This window comes from Nelusetta ayraudi, unplaced genomic scaffold (assembly GCF_046127955.1).
Source record: "Nelusetta ayraudi isolate G7.1 ecotype Tasmania unplaced genomic scaffold, CSIRO-AGI_Nayr_v1 ptg000042l, whole genome shotgun sequence".
Taxonomy (NCBI): Eukaryota; Metazoa; Chordata; class Actinopteri; order Tetraodontiformes; family Monacanthidae; genus Nelusetta; species Nelusetta ayraudi.
The window spans coordinates 3724609-3741263 of NW_027466092.1; the positions used below are offsets into that span (position 1 = coordinate 3724609).

Here is a 16655-nt window from a genome sequence, read left to right on the forward strand (position 1 = left end):
GTATTTATTTTTTTTATTTACGGGCCAGTAAAAAATGATAAGAAATACTTGTTTCAACGATTCTGCTTTCAATTCCATTAATGTTTTTGGACTATTCCAGGCGCTAACCTTTAAACCTGTCCAAAAATATCAATCTGTATTAAACTGAAAATTTACACCTGTTAATCTTGGTTGTCCCTTTGTTTCCATCCTGCTCTTTCTTTATTTGACTCTCCAAACAATTCTTCTTTTTATTTATCTATTTCTCATCATTCTTCTTTTTATCTCTGGATAACACAATATCCCCCCTTCTTTTCAATATTTTCCTCTATCCAACAATTACCTACTTCAGTTCTACTTCTCTTCGTCGTCTTCATTCACTGAGAATTGCGCAGGTAAAATTTGAATCAGACGTGGGGCCAAATACCTGCTCTATCTTAAGTTAAAGAACGATCATTCATCTGAACAATTCTTTTTTTGTCAGACTTATTTTGAATAATTTTTAAGTTTTAAGTCCAGTTTCTTTTTAAATGGACACTACTACGCTATCTGAGTTTTCCAGCGCAAAGCTCAACGTCTGCCGGCTTATTTTGTCTCTACCATCTGTCATCCCTCGGAAAAACAGAAATTATATTTGACCAAATTACGTGCCGCTGCTCCTTGTTGCTCTCAGATATTTGCAGCGTTCTCTTTTCACTGTGCGTAGCCAGAACCGAGCGTTCCAGATAGATTGTCGGCCAAACTGGGTTTGCCACATCTTTGATTATTTTTACTGGATTTAGCAGAGAGAGATTGTGGAAAGGTTGGAAATCTCACCTGCTGCCGTCTTTAAATTACAGCTCCCACAATTTATTTGCGTAGCGATCAAAGCGTCTGGTTGCACTGGTGGACACAGAGCTGAGCGGGTATTAGAGTGGATCAGGAACAGAAATATTGATTATTGAAGGCCAAGGGAAGTCATGTGTATTCGGAAGGTTTTCTTTGGAGGGAGGCATGGCAGGAGGGTTAAAGGGCCCATATATATAGTTTGCTATTTCTTTCTATGCTTCCAAATTCACCATTGGTTTCTTCATTTATATTCCTATTTATGTTCCTATCCTGTCAGTGAACTCTACAGAAATGACAATGGTTGATCCTTTACATTATTTTTTGGTCCATCTTTTAGAAATGAGGTGCAAAACACAAAAAAATGTTCCCTTTGTGATGTCACAAAGTGCACTAATACATCATCGATACCACTTCCAGGTCAGTGGTAACACCCACAAACATGTCTTTATCCACCCTTTGAGACCAACACGGGCACCTTGTTTATGTCCCTTTTCCACTCTTTCAATTTTTTGCTGGCAGCTCAAGCCGAGCACTTAGCAGGCGGCTGCAAACACATGGCTAAATATACTGTTTTTGGAGTTCTATAAAGCTTTCGCCGAAGCAGCTTCTCCTTGTGGGGAATGAAAAATAAATATCTTAAAAATGCTTTAATGTGGGTGTTTTCAAAATGCATACATTTCTGACTTAAAGGAAAAATTATTATTATTATTTTTTTTTTTGGTAAAGCTCCACATCTATACAACTGTTTTAATTTCAAATCTTAAAAAGGTCATCATCATTTGACTTATAAGTGGACAAAATGAAATATATTTCCATCTATATGTAAGCGAGACTCACTTGTCTTGCTTGGATTTGCCAGATATTTTCCACGTATTTTCACATCGAGAAACAACACTCCTTTACTAGACGTATGGCGCTATTCAGTGTTGTCACTGTACCTGCTTACTGACTTCCTGTTGACGGTGTGCTGCTGCTGTGTTGTTGTGCAGACCCGGCCTCAGACGGCTCCTCTCTGGAGGCCCAGATGAGGCTAAAGCGAGCGCGGCTCGCCGAGGACCTGAATGAGAAGTTGGCTCTCAGGCCGGGGCCCCTGGAGCTGGTCCAAAAGAATATCATTCCCCTAGACTCTGCCATCGCAATGTCAGGTATCAGCAAGACGAACAGGGCGGACGGAGCACCCCTAACACCTGCCGCATCTGAAGCAGCTGAGTGTGTGTGACAGTGTGTAGTAGTGGTAGTAGCATCAGTTTGTTCCTAAAGAGGAGAGCATGCTTCCCTCCTGACTGTGTGTCAACAAACCACTGGGTTTTTTTTTTGTCAAACAAGCATGGAGTCACGTAATGTCAACACAGTTGCACCTTTTTTTCTGTGTGGCTCTCAACATGTTAACAAATTATATGGTAGGGATGACACAAAACTGCATTTTCCAGTTAATAACTGCTCTATATATATACAGTATATATATATATCATCATCATCATCATCATCATCAGCTAATAATGTTTAGTTTAATTTCCAATAGAGGGCAAAAAAAAAAAATACACTATAAATAAACCACTCAAGTTCCATTGTCACATATCCGTATAAGAGTAGATATTGTCCTCAACATATATTTTTTGTCATCCATTGACTTTAGCAGACCTCCCAGGTGACGCTGTGGCTTGAGCGACTTGAGGTTACGCTGCTCAGTTGCGTCATAACGAGTCGTGACCCTCCAGTGTTCCCAAAACACGCGAGTCAAGCAACACATGCTAGTTGTCCGGGAAATTGTCTCTGTTTGTGCCTTTACTCGAGATTCTTCATCTTCCGTATACATTCCTTGACATCGGTTTAAATTGGGAAAAACAAACCAGTGACAAAATGGGCGTGGCTATAGTATTATTGTATAATACCGTGTAAAGAGGTCCTGTTTCTTTTGTGGAGGGAGTCGTGCTGTCAAAACAATATACCTGTTCAGATGTGACAACCCATTCCTTTGAATTGACCCTGCGTGATTGTCATCATTATTACATATTTTCATAATTTTCCCACATCTTCCAACAATAGCTCGCTTTCATTGTACAAGAAATAATCAACAAAATCTCAACCGCCTGCCTGACTTCTACTGCTTCTTGCTGTGATCACCTCCTCGGCCTGAGAATTAGCGGCTCCAGCACGTGGCACGCTATTCATATTTCTCGAGATCGGCGTGCTTATGATACAAAGTCTCTTCAAAAGTCTTCAAAAATCTTGATGTTGCCGCCGCCGTACGAAGTCCGGCGTCGGGCCGAGGAGAGGAGAGGCGCTTTTGGCAGATGTGTATTATGGAGTGAAGTGCTCCCCAGACCTCCACCTCCGCCACTGTTTGATTTAGGGAAACACACAAGATGCGCGCTGGGACTCGGCTACGATTTAGCGCCGCGTCCAGTCCGGCCTCGGCGCTCCACCCTCTGGCTTGTTTGTCTTTTCAGTGCTCAACGCGTTACTCGCTCTCTCTATATCATCCTTGTCAGCGCAACTCGTGGCTCTTTTTTTTCTCCCCTGCTCTTACATTTTTAGTGGTTCTTAGTTTGCCCCCCCATCCCTCCCGCCGCCCCGCCCCAACCTTCCTTGAGCACCCAGTAAACAAATTGTGTAAAGGAGCCGGCGGCCTGCCGCTGGTTTACACTACCTTCTGAGAGAGGAGGGGAGCGTTTATTGAGACGAACAGCAGCTGTATTTGGGCCCACCCTTTCCCCCCCGACTCCCCCCTTAGAAGTGGCGACATGTGTTTGAACCGCAGCGCCTCCTTTTGCGCTGTACCTGTCCTGTGTTTGTGCTACTCCCCCCTCCTCCCTGCAGGTCGTCGTCGTCTCTGCTTTGTTTCGGCTTTAACGGGCCTGTGAAGTCACCTTCAAAGCCCTGTGACAGAACTGGTCTGTTGCACTCCCCTCGCGCACAGCATTAACCCCTCACCCCGTGGCTCCTCATGCCTTCATGCAGCACTCCCCATGATCATTTAAACCAACAGCGCCGCCATCTAGGAAACTATGTGATCCCCCCTCGTGACAATCAACCAACACACTTGGACAGCGGAAGTGGACGCAACGCACAGAATTTCCTGCAATTATGGCGGCTCAATCTCACAGTGACAGGAGGCAGAGGAGAGGAGGGTGTGTGTGTGTGTGTGTGTGTGTGTGTGTGTGTGTGTGGGTTGGACCGGCTTTAAAATGAACAGGTGGAAGGAAATGGCTTTCAGGACAATCTTATGCAGTGTGTGTGTGTGTGTGTGTGTGTGTGTTTGTGTGTGTGTGTGTGTGTGTGTGTGTTCTAAGGTCATTGAGTTGCACAGTATTGGGACTGGTGTTGTGATTGAAACCAGGGTCTGTTCTTACCCTGTCACATGTTTAGATGCACAAGGACAATTTATAACACACACACACACACACACACACACACACACACACACACGCACACGCTGCGGGCTCTGCTAGATAGGCGCTCTCAGCTCCTCCAGTTGTGGCGGCGCTTGCTATCAGTGCGGCCAATCGGCGGCGGTGTGAGTCTCTCGCACACACAGCGTAACACCTTCGGGCTGAGTGTCGCACAAGGTGTCGGTGACAGACAAGTCAGTGTGTGTGTCACACACACAAACCGCCGGTCACGCAGGGGACACGGTGCACACGTGTTGTGTTCAGTCTGCATGCAAGCTGCAAAATTAATCACTTGAAGATCTAGATAGGAGATATTTCAAAAGAATGTATTGGCACTAAATAGGATAAATAACGTGTGTGTGTGTGTGTGTGTGTGTGTGCGTATTGGTTCCAGCTCAGCTGGTACTGTGCTTTGGCAGTTCAGTTTTTACACCTGCAAGTAGTAAAAAACATTTTCTGGCAGGTGATACATTCAAGCACGTAGCTATAATCTTATAATGACAATAATTTGTCATTTTGAGCTGTTTTTCCTCTTTCAAATTTGGGAAAAGTGGTGAGAAGAAGAAAGAACAGAGAACACCAAAGGTCAAAAATTACATCTTGGCCAACAGTAGCTGCTGCAGTGGTGTAGCGATCTGTTTTCCTGAGCTAAGTTATCGATAACTCATTTTTTGAACCTATTAACTGCTCGTCCTGACTTGTACCTGGTGATATAACCGTGTTCCCAAACCTCAGCAGTTACTCAGTGTTACCTTAAACTAAAATCATCACATAGAAAGTAGAAAGGCCCCCCACCCACCCACCCACCCACCACCACCTACCACCCACCACCCACCTACCACCCACCACCACCATATCTCCCTGTGCTCTTCCTGGCAGTGAACCATGGCAAGTTCCCCAAGCAGGACGACTCCTATGCGTTTGAGGAGGACAGCAGCAGCGAGAGCCTCTCTCCAGAGCAGCACCACAGCGACGAGTCCCAGGGCTCGGCCTGCCCTTCATCCGAGGCTGTCGGCAGCACCCCCTCCTCCTCCTCACCTGCACTCACCAGCCCACGGCAGGTAATTACTAAACTCCCCTCTGTACGCCATCAGACCAACAGGCTGTGCGGCCTCCGCTCTGGTCGTCGACCTCCTCTCGCTTCTTGACGCCTCTCCCACCGCTTTGATTCTTCTGCCCCCCTGTGGTGGCAAAGGAAACAGCACTATTGCCGCGTGAAAAGACCGTTGGAACTCAGTTGAACCCGGCGGGTGTGGAGGTGGGAGGATGTGGGGATGGGGGAATTCCTGCACGTGAGCCTCCAGCCCAAGCACCTTTCCCGCTTACCTCGCTGCGACGTCCAACTGCCGCCACCACTAACAGTCCCAAGATTCTGAATTCCTGCCAGAGGAGGAATGTTTATGTTACACCGGTGTCTCGCTCAGAGATGTTCTGATGTCATTTGAAAATTTCTGTTTAGACTTTTTCGGGATAATTTCACAAATAAAACATTTATAAACACACTTTATTTGAAGTTTCACTTCAAAACATTTCTCGTGAATGTTCCAAATCCCTGCTCAGTCCAAGCTTGGCAGTGGGCCTACACTGTATTTAATCCATGAAGGTGATAAAACATATATTAAGATCTGACTTGTAGAATCAAAGGCAAGTGTAGCAAAAGAGTACAAATACTTACCAATAAAAAACAAAATGTGTTTCCAAACTTTCTGTCCTCTTTAACCTTTGGTGGGTTGTCAAGCTCAGAAAGATGTCAGTGCTGAGACGCCTACGCGGTTGACACTAATGATGACAATTTATCATGGATGATGTTTATTGTTTGGTAAACACCTTGGAAATAGCCAGAGTAATGTAAATGGAAAGTCAATTAAAAGTGAATATATATAGTATATTTATATTTAGAACCCATCGTATTATGTAAAGTTTGTTTTTTGTGTTGCCATAATCCAAGCTTAATGTAACCACACAGGGAACACTCAATGTTCTATATTCACAAACAAGATATATTACGTTTTTAACCATTTCCAAATGGCTAGTACAGATACCAATAATAACTTATGAGGCATTGAAAAGACATAAAGATAGACACAATTTGTTGTTTTCTTTTGCAATTAGGCAAGTGCAAACCGAGACCCACCTGATCAAAACCAGGATGAAGGCCTCTCTGGTGCCAACAACAGCCTGTCAACGCCCCCGATACCTGTTCCTGCCATTGTCAAGGTGAGCACCAAGTGCTTCCATCTTCCCATCTGTTTCTGACATAGCTACTCCGTTTAATGTCCAGCTAAGATGGTATTGCTCAAGATATTTCACCCTCCTCCCTCTCAACAGTCCAAGACTTCCGACAAAAACCGTCACAAGAAACCCAAGGATGTGAAGCCGAAGGTGAAGAAGCTTAAGTATCACCAGTACATTCCTCCGGACCAGAAGGCAGAGAAATCTCCACCGCCCATGGACTCTGCCTATGCCCGACTCCTCCAGCAGCAGCAGCTCTTCTTACAGTTGCAGATCCTCAGCCAGCAGAAACATGCACATGCACAATCTCAGTCCCAGCAGTCCCAGCAGCACTCGCAAATCTCACAGACGCAAGTTCAGGCTCAGCAGAAGCAACCTTCTTTCAGCTACCAGCCTCACCCTCAGAACCAGCCCCAGAAGTGAGTCTCAGCAGAGGACAGACTGATAAGACGAGACAGACAAAAATTATTGTTTTGTCCAAATGGGTCAGAAATATTTTAAAGTAAAGTAAAATGTCTATTAAAAGTAAGAATTAGCTGACTGAAGTTATGATCCAAATTGCGTACTTCTATTTGTTCACTTATCACATCTCTGCTTTTGCGCCAAGAGTGTTAATAAATAACGGTGGGATTATCTAGGAAAAGGACTATTGTGCTGCGTTGTCGTGTTTGACTTATTATGCTAATCAAGTATCACCATCTTTACCCACTACAGAGGAGGCGGTGAGCAGTTATCAACCTGTAGCTCCAGTGGCCAGTCAAGTCAAGTCAATTGTAACTCCACCTCCCCAATCAAGAACACGTATCCCAATCAGAGCAGCATCTCTCCGATCAAGCCCGGGCCTTTGCCTGCTAATCTCGACGATTTGAAAGTAAGTTATAAAATTAACATTGTATTAAAGGTTTTGTTGAATTTTGACAATGCCTCTTCTTCTGCCTTTTCTGTTCTAGGTTTCGGAGCTTAGGCAGCACTTGCGTATCCGGGGCATGCCTGTCTCTGGCACCAAGACAGCCTTGATCGAGCGACTTCGTCCCTTCAAAGACTCAAACGCTGGCTCGTCTCCCTCGGGCTCCTCTGACATCACCACGGTGACCTTCCCAGTCACACCCACGGGGTCCCTGTCCTCCTACCAGTCGCCGTCATCCTCCAGCGCCGTGTCCCAAGGGGGCTATTACCATTATCCTAGCACTTCGTCTACCCCTCCCATCTCTCCAGCGTCCTCTGAGCTGTCCCTCAGCGGCTCGCTCCCAGACAGCTTCAGCGACGTGCCCATGTCTTCGCCGACGCAGTTCGCCTTGCAGCCATCTCCAGCCCAGCTCGGCATGGACGATGGCCTAGGCGGAGGCAGCATGGGCAGCCAGGGGCTAAGAGTCGGAGACGGTGGAGGCATGGATGGAGTGGACACTGAGAAGGACAAGATGTTGGTAGAGAAGCAGAAGGTGATTGAAGAGTTGACGTGGAAGCTGCATCAGGAGCAGAGACAGGTGGGTCACCAGCACTTCCAAGGAAATCTGCCGTCTGAGACTTCATTGCACCAAATGTTGTACACAAAGTATTGTTTTGACCACTTTTAGGTTGAGGAGTTGAAGATGCAGCTTCACAAGAGGAAACGCTGCTACGGTGCAACACAGGGGCCCATCCCTCCTCCTCCTCCTCCTCCATCTCACCACCTAATGCATCACCAGCAGACCCCAGCCATGATGGGCCAACACTTCTTTGGGGTTACCATCAAGCAGGAACCCATGTCCATGTCCTCCAGCTGCCCACTGTCCTCCCCAAAGCAAATGAAGAGCTCCTCTGGAGGCTGCATGGACGATATGGTTCACTGTGGTGCCTCCCACACCAATATGGGTGGGCCCACTGGGCCACAGTGTATGGAAACTGCCCCGCCCTCTGGTAGCCCCTCCACAATGTCGGCCTTCCTCAGCCCACAGTGCTCACCGAAAGACTCTTCCATTGGAAAGCCTGCTAGCAGCCCCCAGCCTTCGTCTCCCAATAGCCAGTACCTGTTGTCACCTCCACTGGGAAGAGATGGCTGTCCCCGCCCCCACGGCCAAATCACTAACAGAGCATGCACCATGCTGCAGGTATGACGTACAGTAATACGTAGACCGTTATTTTACTGCATACGAAGTGGACAAAGGAGCAACAGATTTTACAGATCTGACAGATGCCCCCTGTTTATCGTCTCTGTCATTATCTTGAAGCCTTGGGGACAGCTGTCGCTTCTTAGTTTGGTGGAAACTCTTTCTTTTAGAAAGTGAAAACGTTTCCTTGAGCTCAGATCTTAGAGGTCCAACTATCATGTATTGTCATCCACGTAACTGTAACTGAAAATTATTTTTGTTTTTGTTTGTTTTCCAAATGCAGCAAAAGAATGGAGGCCTGGCAGTAAACTGTTCTTACCCTCCTGACCAAAGAGGCCTTCAGGGAGTCTTTCCAAACTCAGGCGACTGTGGCCATGGTGGAACAGCAAAGTCTGACAACCCAAACATGCAGCCAAAGGTAAACTTACAGTCACCGTAAAGATATGTCATGGTCACATCCACACCTCACACTCCATCTGTATCACCCCACATTCATGTTTGTCTCTTTTCTATTAATTTGTGTGAGTTTGTCTCTGATATGATTGTCTGTTTAGAGGCTCACCAATCTGTGAATCAGAATCACTTCTTTCCATCACTTATTCCTTCAAATGTTTTGCAAGGTCACAACACCAACCAGTTTCTCATACTAAAATTGTCATGGTAGCTTCGACATCATTTGCGCAAGAGGGCTGTATTCTGGTATAATTCTCACCCTAAATTTGGGGTACGCTCTTTACAAACTCCCTTACTTTAAATGGTGGGCTAATGTCACTTTTCACCTATTTCTCATATAGATGTCAGTATTGCCCTCTCCTCGCAACGTTGGCCAAAAGGGCCAGGTCTCTCCCACTGCCGTCAGTAGCTCAGATTCAGATGCATCCGACTTAAGACAGCCCCCATGCTATGAGGATGCAGTCAAGCAGGTAAACTTAGATTCATGATAAAAACTCAATCGTAAATGGCTGGCCAGAGATTTGGCTAAACCCTGCCGTCTTTGCACTGTCCTTATCTTCTTGCCTGTGTTTTGTCTCCATCAGTCCGTCCCATCTCTTGCACCTATTTGTCATCCATTCATTAACTGTACTAATGACCTCTTTGCCAAGTCTCAAGCACTTCATTTATGTTTTGGTTTTGGTTTTTTTTAGTTGTACAAACATTGTAGAGGAAATGTTCATACAAGTAATATTTACATTGAGTTATTTGGAAAGAAAGAGCAATTTACCATTGAGATATTCTTTAAACTGTTAGATATCAATTGCATTTGTCTCCCATTGTCCCAATGTAATATTGGTGAGAAGCAACTCTTTACGCTGAGCTTTGCTGAAGAGAATGTTGAAACGCTCCAGAAAAGATGTAACTGTGCTGCACCACACAGCACAAACCACTGAAAACTAACACACGTCATCTTTGACCAAGTTCAAAGCTGGTTCTCTTCCAAATGTTGCAGACTAGTGAGTTTGCCTGCAGTACTTGTTGTTGAAGCAAGCTTGCTTTAGCAGTGCTCGGTTCTGAAAGTTTCTGTTTACTTAATTGCTTGCACACTTTTCGTGAAGTGCCCTCTAAAGGTCCAGTGTGTAACATTTGCTGATATCTACTGGCATATTATTTCAGTTAGATAAAGTCACTAACTATATATTACATGCTACACAAGGTGTAGGATTCAAGGACAAGGCATCTTTTTGCATTACCACATCTATGTCGACGACTTGTATAGGAGATTTTAGCCTGCTGGTGTAAAGATGTAAGAGCAACTGGGGCAGGAACAGGAATTAACAATTAACATAGTTTGAAATTGCTCTCTTACCTGTAGATGCTGTTAAGTCTTACACACTGGACCTTTCATATATGATACATCGTAAGATAGGAAACAAAAAATTTGGTGAAAAACAGTTGTCTTCTTGCTGTTTTTGCAGCAACTGACCAGAAGCCAGCAGATGGATGAACTCTTGGATGTACTAATAGAGAGTGGAGGTAAGCTAACACTCCTGGTATAAACCTAACACAGCTACATGTACATGACAGTGAATCCTTTAAAATAAGCACATACAGTAAGTCCCACAGTATCTTGGTGTTAAAATCAGCCATGGCTAGTGGTGCCAGAGCCAAAACCTGGTGTGACCCTCCTCCTCTTCTCTTTCTCTTTAAGAGATGCCAGCAAACGCCAGAGAAGAGAGGGAGAGGTCCTCTGTAACCAAAGTTGTGCCTCACATTACTGTGTCCCCAGGGTGCCCCGGACTCCTCGTCCCGCGCTTCCACAGACACTACGAGCACCTGCCCCCACCTCAGCTCCCTTACGACCACTTGGCCAATCCTATCACCGAGAGCCACCTGGAGACTCTGCTGGGAAGTCCGCACGGCCGCGGAGGCGAGGTGGTGTCCCTCCTGAAAATGGCTGCGGAGGACAGGGGACAGGAAGACGAAGGGAACAGGGACAGCGAGGAGTACGGCAGCCCGCACGGCCTCCACCGCCACCACCACCACCAACACCACCACCAACACCCCCAGCAAGACAAACTTTTGACCAACAGAGATCTCATGGACACCCCTCTGTCACCCATCAGCACCAAGGTTACCCCTGTCCCCGAGGTGCTGGGGATGGTCAGCATGGCTTTCAGCGAGACACCGTGGGAGACGATGGAGTGGTTGGACCTGACGCCACCCAGCTCGGCCACAGCGTTCAACGTCCCTCCACCCAGCGGGCCCAGCATCTTTAACACAGAGTTCCTAGATGTTACAGACATTAACTTGAACTCTGCCATGGATCTTCACCTGGACCACTGGTGAGGAGCCTGAGCGCCAGCAGTGCCAGCTGCTGCTAGTCGCTGACTTGCATCGGTTGTGCAACGTATCAGCTGAGGCTATGCCAACGAACTATTGAGTTTTACACAGTTATTGTTTCAGACAAAGTGCCAAATGTGGCCTCTGTTTCCACTACAGACACAGGGACCCTCAAGTAGACCATTAGCTTGCCTTAAGAAATTATCGGCTCAACTCACAGCTCACCTCCAGAGTCAATATCATATTCTTCGTGTCCTTCACTGAAGTGCAGTTCTGATGTTTTTGTTGTTTCAGAATCCAAAGACCAGGTGCTTTTTGACACGACTTTTGTCCCTTTTGGACAAAGACGCGCACAACTGCCAAAACAATTCTGTGGACTCATGCAGGATCCTCTCGGTAAAACATAAACATGACTGTAGCGCTTTCAAAAAAAGAGAGAACACTCTATGTGATATCAGTGTTACACACCTCAACTTGAAGACGCGTTTGACAATAGTCTGTTTTCTGAGTTTATGTTTGTATTACTGGAAATACAGAGGAATTACAAGGTGAATTGGATTGCTTATGATGGCCATTTTGTAAATATCCAAACTATCTCTGCTGACGAGGTGAGTTGCATATTTTGTCAGTGGAAGACTTCACAAACCACATATCCAGCGTATCATGTAATCACCTCAGAAATTGATGTAAATATGACCAAAAAAAAATTCACTTTGCACCTCTAAGTAAATACACATTCACCAGTTTGCTTGAGCTTAGGTTTTGTTTGTAGAAACAGTTCTCATTCCTTTAAATTACCATTTGTTTAATTTGAGTTTCTTTTCCACCATTTGGCTTATGCTATCGAGGAAAACTTGTATCTGAAAAATGATTGGTCTTACCAGATTTAATTGACAAACTGTGCCTTATACTTGTACCTATCTTTTACTCCTTTAAAATGTACTATTTTTCCATGAAATCTTTTGAGATATTTTAACCAGAACGCTCCGACCGAAGTCTGTTTTTTATAGTGTTGCAAAAAGTCAACGACCAATGCTGATGAAAAGTACAACTTCATCTCTTTTTTTTTTTCTTTTTGTTTTGTTAAATAACAAAAGTCCCCCTTCTATTTCAAGGCCAATCAGTTATTTATTTGCGTTTTATTATATTTATACTTAGTCCTGTATATAAACTGACATTCCTGTATGACTGATCGGGGCTCTTTCGGGACTTTACCGTAAAAACTCCAGTGCTGCCATTTTGACTGCCGGCAATTCTTTGTGAACCTTAAAAATGTGACAAAACATGAAGGAACCACTTTTTTTTTAAAAAAAAAAAGACATACTTTAAAAAACATACAACTTTTTGACTTTAAAGGGTCAAATAAACCATTATCCATTATTAGCACTTGTGAATAAAAAAAAAATGTAATATATTCAGATCTGTACTGTGAACGATGCATGTTAACACAGCATAACCCGGCTAAGTCTCACCTTTGATACATTAAGATGATGATTTCCTGATCAAAACACTTTTTTTACAGCAGGATTTTGTGTATTTTACACGAGGAAAAGCCTTAAGGGAGCAGAAAGGTAAAGCCACTGATGCCACTTCATAAAAAATTCCTTGTGGCAGCTTTTCCAACCTATATTTTGTAAAGAATTAACTATATACGATAGTTCCTGAGCTTCATCGGTGATGGCAGTTAAAATAATTCCCCTCACACTAAAAACTGTAGCTTTTAGTTTCATGTCTTACAAGTTGGCTAATTTCCCTTTTATACACACACTATGTTAAAGTCAAGAAAGGTTGCTTAGAGCGTCGATAAAGGCATGACCAAGAATAGATCACAATATAGAATACAATATATAAAACCTACAGTGCCTTACAGTTTCAATAATACTCTTGCTTCAGCCTCTAAGTTACTAGCCAGACTTCATTTGGGAGGTTTCTCGAGACTTGCATTAAGGTTGACATGTTTGTAATGAATGAAAAAAAAAAAAAAACCAATGCCCCCAAAACACCAAATTGTTTACCTTGATTGTATTTGCGACTTCCTTCATTTTTATTTATGTCTTCTGTAAACCTGAGTCTCACTTTGTGTTCTGTTTAGACCAAATATCTTCTTTATTCCTACTATTGAAGTGTTTGCACTTGTTAAGCGGGGTCTAATGCTTATGCTAGAATATGAAGTACTCCCCTCCCCCGAGGTATATTTCACCTTCTGTCCTCTACGAATATCTACTGGCACTCTTATCTTGCAGGGTTTTTGTTTTGTTTTTGACTCTCATCCCTGACAGTGAACTGAAAAGCACATCTGACAGAAGCTTCTATGTTGCTTGGCCACCGACTTGCTTAACTGAATATTAGAACGAAAACAGTATTTCCATGCATCCCTGTATACTACAGAGCAATAAATTTGTCACAGCAAATCCACTCAGCTGCTTTGTTTCCTTCACGTCACAAGAAGCACACAAACACACACGCCTTTTTCAACGGTAACTTTATTGTAACCTTTGACAAAGATACAATATAATATTCATCGCCCTTAATAATATCTTAGACTCTAATATGAACATTCTAGTAAATTGCAATTTATACAACATGTACCCTGGAGATTCATGTTCACCAGTGGCAAGCTATAGCTTTGTGGAAACGGATTCCACGCCAGAAGAGCAGATCTGCAAAGCACCTTGTCTGTCATGTAACACGAGACACTGGGCCTCCTGTTTTTTGGGGGCGTTTGCACTGCAGAGAGGTGGACAGAGAGGAGCTGACAGTAACTTTGCATTTATACCATAAAGAAATGATGTTTGGTCATCATTAACTTGGTAATTCGTTCTGCTCCTCAAATAAACACCCAACTTAATCAAACGTTCTAGGACTTTGATTTGAGGGTGAACATTTCCCATCAGAGGTGGCATCTGTGACAGGAAGTGTGGGACTATGAAGGCATTGACACAGTCATCCACCGTGAGTCAATTGCAACAGAAGAAACCTAGCCAAACTAGCGTTACAATTTCTGGAGAGACGCGTATGTTTGGAAAACATTTTTTAAAGCTTAAAACAGGAGTAAAGCTAAAAAAAAAAAAAAAAATACGATTGTTTAAAAAAAAAAAAAAAAAAGTCTCAATTTGACAAGACGAAAAACACTGTTGAAAACGGTCTACCCATGCGGTTTCACGTTAAGGTGAACAAGTAGAAGCAACAGTATTTGTCTGGCACAAACGTGTGACAAAGACCAGAGCGGTTTTTAAACACTGTGTTATGCCACGTTGTCTAACATTCAAGTTCGCCGAGTTAAAGGTTTAGGTGGATCATTTTCCGATTCAGATTAACGGACGAGATACAATACAAGACGATGTCGCTCTCGACAGTGTAGCGCTCTTTAAAGGCCGGCATCCGTACATCACTCCCATGAGGAAGTGGCTCAAGGTTTCTCCCTCAAGTGACGGTAAAATTTTTTTTTTTTTTTTTTTTTTTTAAATCTGTGTTTACTTGACATACCAAGATCTGCTATACTGCGACAGGAGTCTGAGCAAAGGTGAGCAACTGGGAAAAATTGGTATTCAAAAAAAAAAAAAAAAGAAAAAGAACGAAAAAAAGAAACTCCAAAACCACAAGGACATGCCGAGTCGCAGGGTAACATGCTGTGTGTGGGAAGACCGTCGGGATGAAAGATGTGCTACTGGCACACTTTGCTAGGAGTCACGTCCTCTCCTGACAGTCGTGTGTTTGTTGAGAAGTTAGCAGCATTCGTGGGTTTTTGTCTGACAGGAAACCCTTGCCAGGGCTTAAAAAAAAAAGAAAAAGAAAAAAAAAAAAAAAGGTAGGGGGGGGAATATGCAATTCCTGCTCTATGCCTCTGTGTGGCAGCGTGGTGGATCTGTGATCAGTGTGGATGAGCAGTTCAACTGTACAGTGCTTTGACAGGCTGCTGAGGAGCATCAGGACTCGGGCTGAGATGTGCACCCGTTCCCCCCCTCACTGTTCCATTCAATCACCTCTCTTTTCAGGAATGAGCCTCAACTGTGAAGCAGGACCCACCAGGAACAGCAAGTTAGATGTCATTTATATATATATTTATATATATATAAACTCACACATATAAATTTACATCAGAGGACACAACGTCCTGAAGCAACTTTACATCAGGCAAACGTAGCACTGAAATCGCCCCCATCTGTACCGACTGTTGAGATTACCATCCTCTGAGTCACAGAGCTGAGCACCAGTTCATAATAGATATTAAATCACTGATGTTCTCTGAAGTCCAGAGGATCATTTAACAGCAAATCCCCAGATCCATCTGTGAACCAAATTCATGAAGTCACGTGAATATTGATGGATTTCCACCAAAAGGAGCCTCCCTGCCTAGCGTATTGCAGTTGTAACCGTTACAAAAAAGCTTTAGGGCCTGATTTACTAAGATCCCAAACAGAGGACGCCAAATTGCAGGCGCACACTTATGGGTTGCGTGTGTGGTTGGCTGTTGGTGTGGCCAACGTTTTGCGCAAAGTTAATACCAGTCTTTCAAAGGTGCTAAATAAAAACACAAAAATATCAATAACCATTTGCATCCATCATTATTGTCCCCGTGAGAGTTGCAACGCTCATTGGGCGAGATCAGCTTCGTCATTAGTTGGCCTGTGAAATGATGTTTGCGTCCGTTTTTCCGCACGCAAACCTTTATTAAATAAGTGTTTCATACTGTTTATACTGTATGCCGTCCGTGGCAGACGAAACCCATGGTAACTTTAAGCCATTTAAGCTTAGACAGAGGGAAAAAAAACATCCTTTTCTGCGTGAAGTTGTCTTTCTCTAGCGAGCTAGGTAGCTAGCTAGCGTGCTAAACCTCAGACAAATAGAGAAATCCATGGACTTTTATTTGCACAGAATCTTTTTTTTTTGTGTGCAATAAATGGTCTTTTTAAAAACTGAGAACAGAGGTCTTGTTCTTAATCTTTCAACTTCAGAACAAATCACCACAAGTGCCTATCCTTTGATAAGCCAGTTCCTTTGTTGAGCTCAAGAGGCAATAGACTTTCAAGAAGCGGCACACACGGGGCGCTACGATGGGACGTGAGAACGCCTCAATGACATTTCAAGACAAACTCTCGCAGATTGCATATTGGAAAAAAATAAAAAAAAAAGAGTAAAGCCACGCTACCGATTTCATGAGATTTTTCAAAAAGAGATCACATTCGCATATTCATGAACTGTGAGCGAAGGAGTCCACCACAAACGTGTTTGTGTGAGAGGGGGAGAGAGAGAGAGGGGGGAGGGACAGAGGCAGTAGATGAACTAAAAGAAGACATGTAGTGTACTCTACATGTCAACAGTATAGAAGTGACCACACATATGCATACACAGTCCCCAT

General features: G+C 43.9%; 1 protein-coding gene across 14 annotated transcripts in view; it reads left to right on the forward strand.

The window, feature by feature from the left end:
* Positions 1–13711, forward strand: part of myocd (myocardin) — a 102249-nt gene extending 88538 nt beyond the window's left edge. For 6 of the 14 annotated variants that reach the window (XM_076033705.1, XM_076033701.1, XM_076033703.1 and 3 more), the window contains 11 exons: positions 1797–1952; positions 5079–5260; positions 6312–6416; positions 6528–6850; positions 7146–7302; positions 7382–7915; positions 8006–8518; positions 8802–8936; positions 9313–9441; positions 10432–10489; positions 10665–13711. In XM_076033705.1, coding sequence (XP_075889820.1) covers positions 1797–1952; positions 5079–5260; positions 6312–6416; positions 6528–6850; positions 7146–7302; positions 7382–7915; positions 8006–8518; positions 8802–8936; positions 9313–9441; positions 10432–10489; positions 10665–11302 — 2930 coding nt within the window. In that variant the 3' untranslated portion in view covers positions 11303–13711. The remainder of the gene's footprint in view (positions 1–1796; positions 1953–5078; positions 5261–6311; positions 6417–6527; positions 6851–7145; positions 7303–7381; positions 7916–8005; positions 8519–8801; positions 8937–9312; positions 9442–10431; positions 10490–10664) is intronic. The other 8 variants (XM_076033710.1, XM_076033713.1, XM_076033711.1 and 5 more) reach the window with 4 other exon arrangements.
* The last annotated feature ends 2944 nt before the right edge of the window (positions 13712–16655 follow it).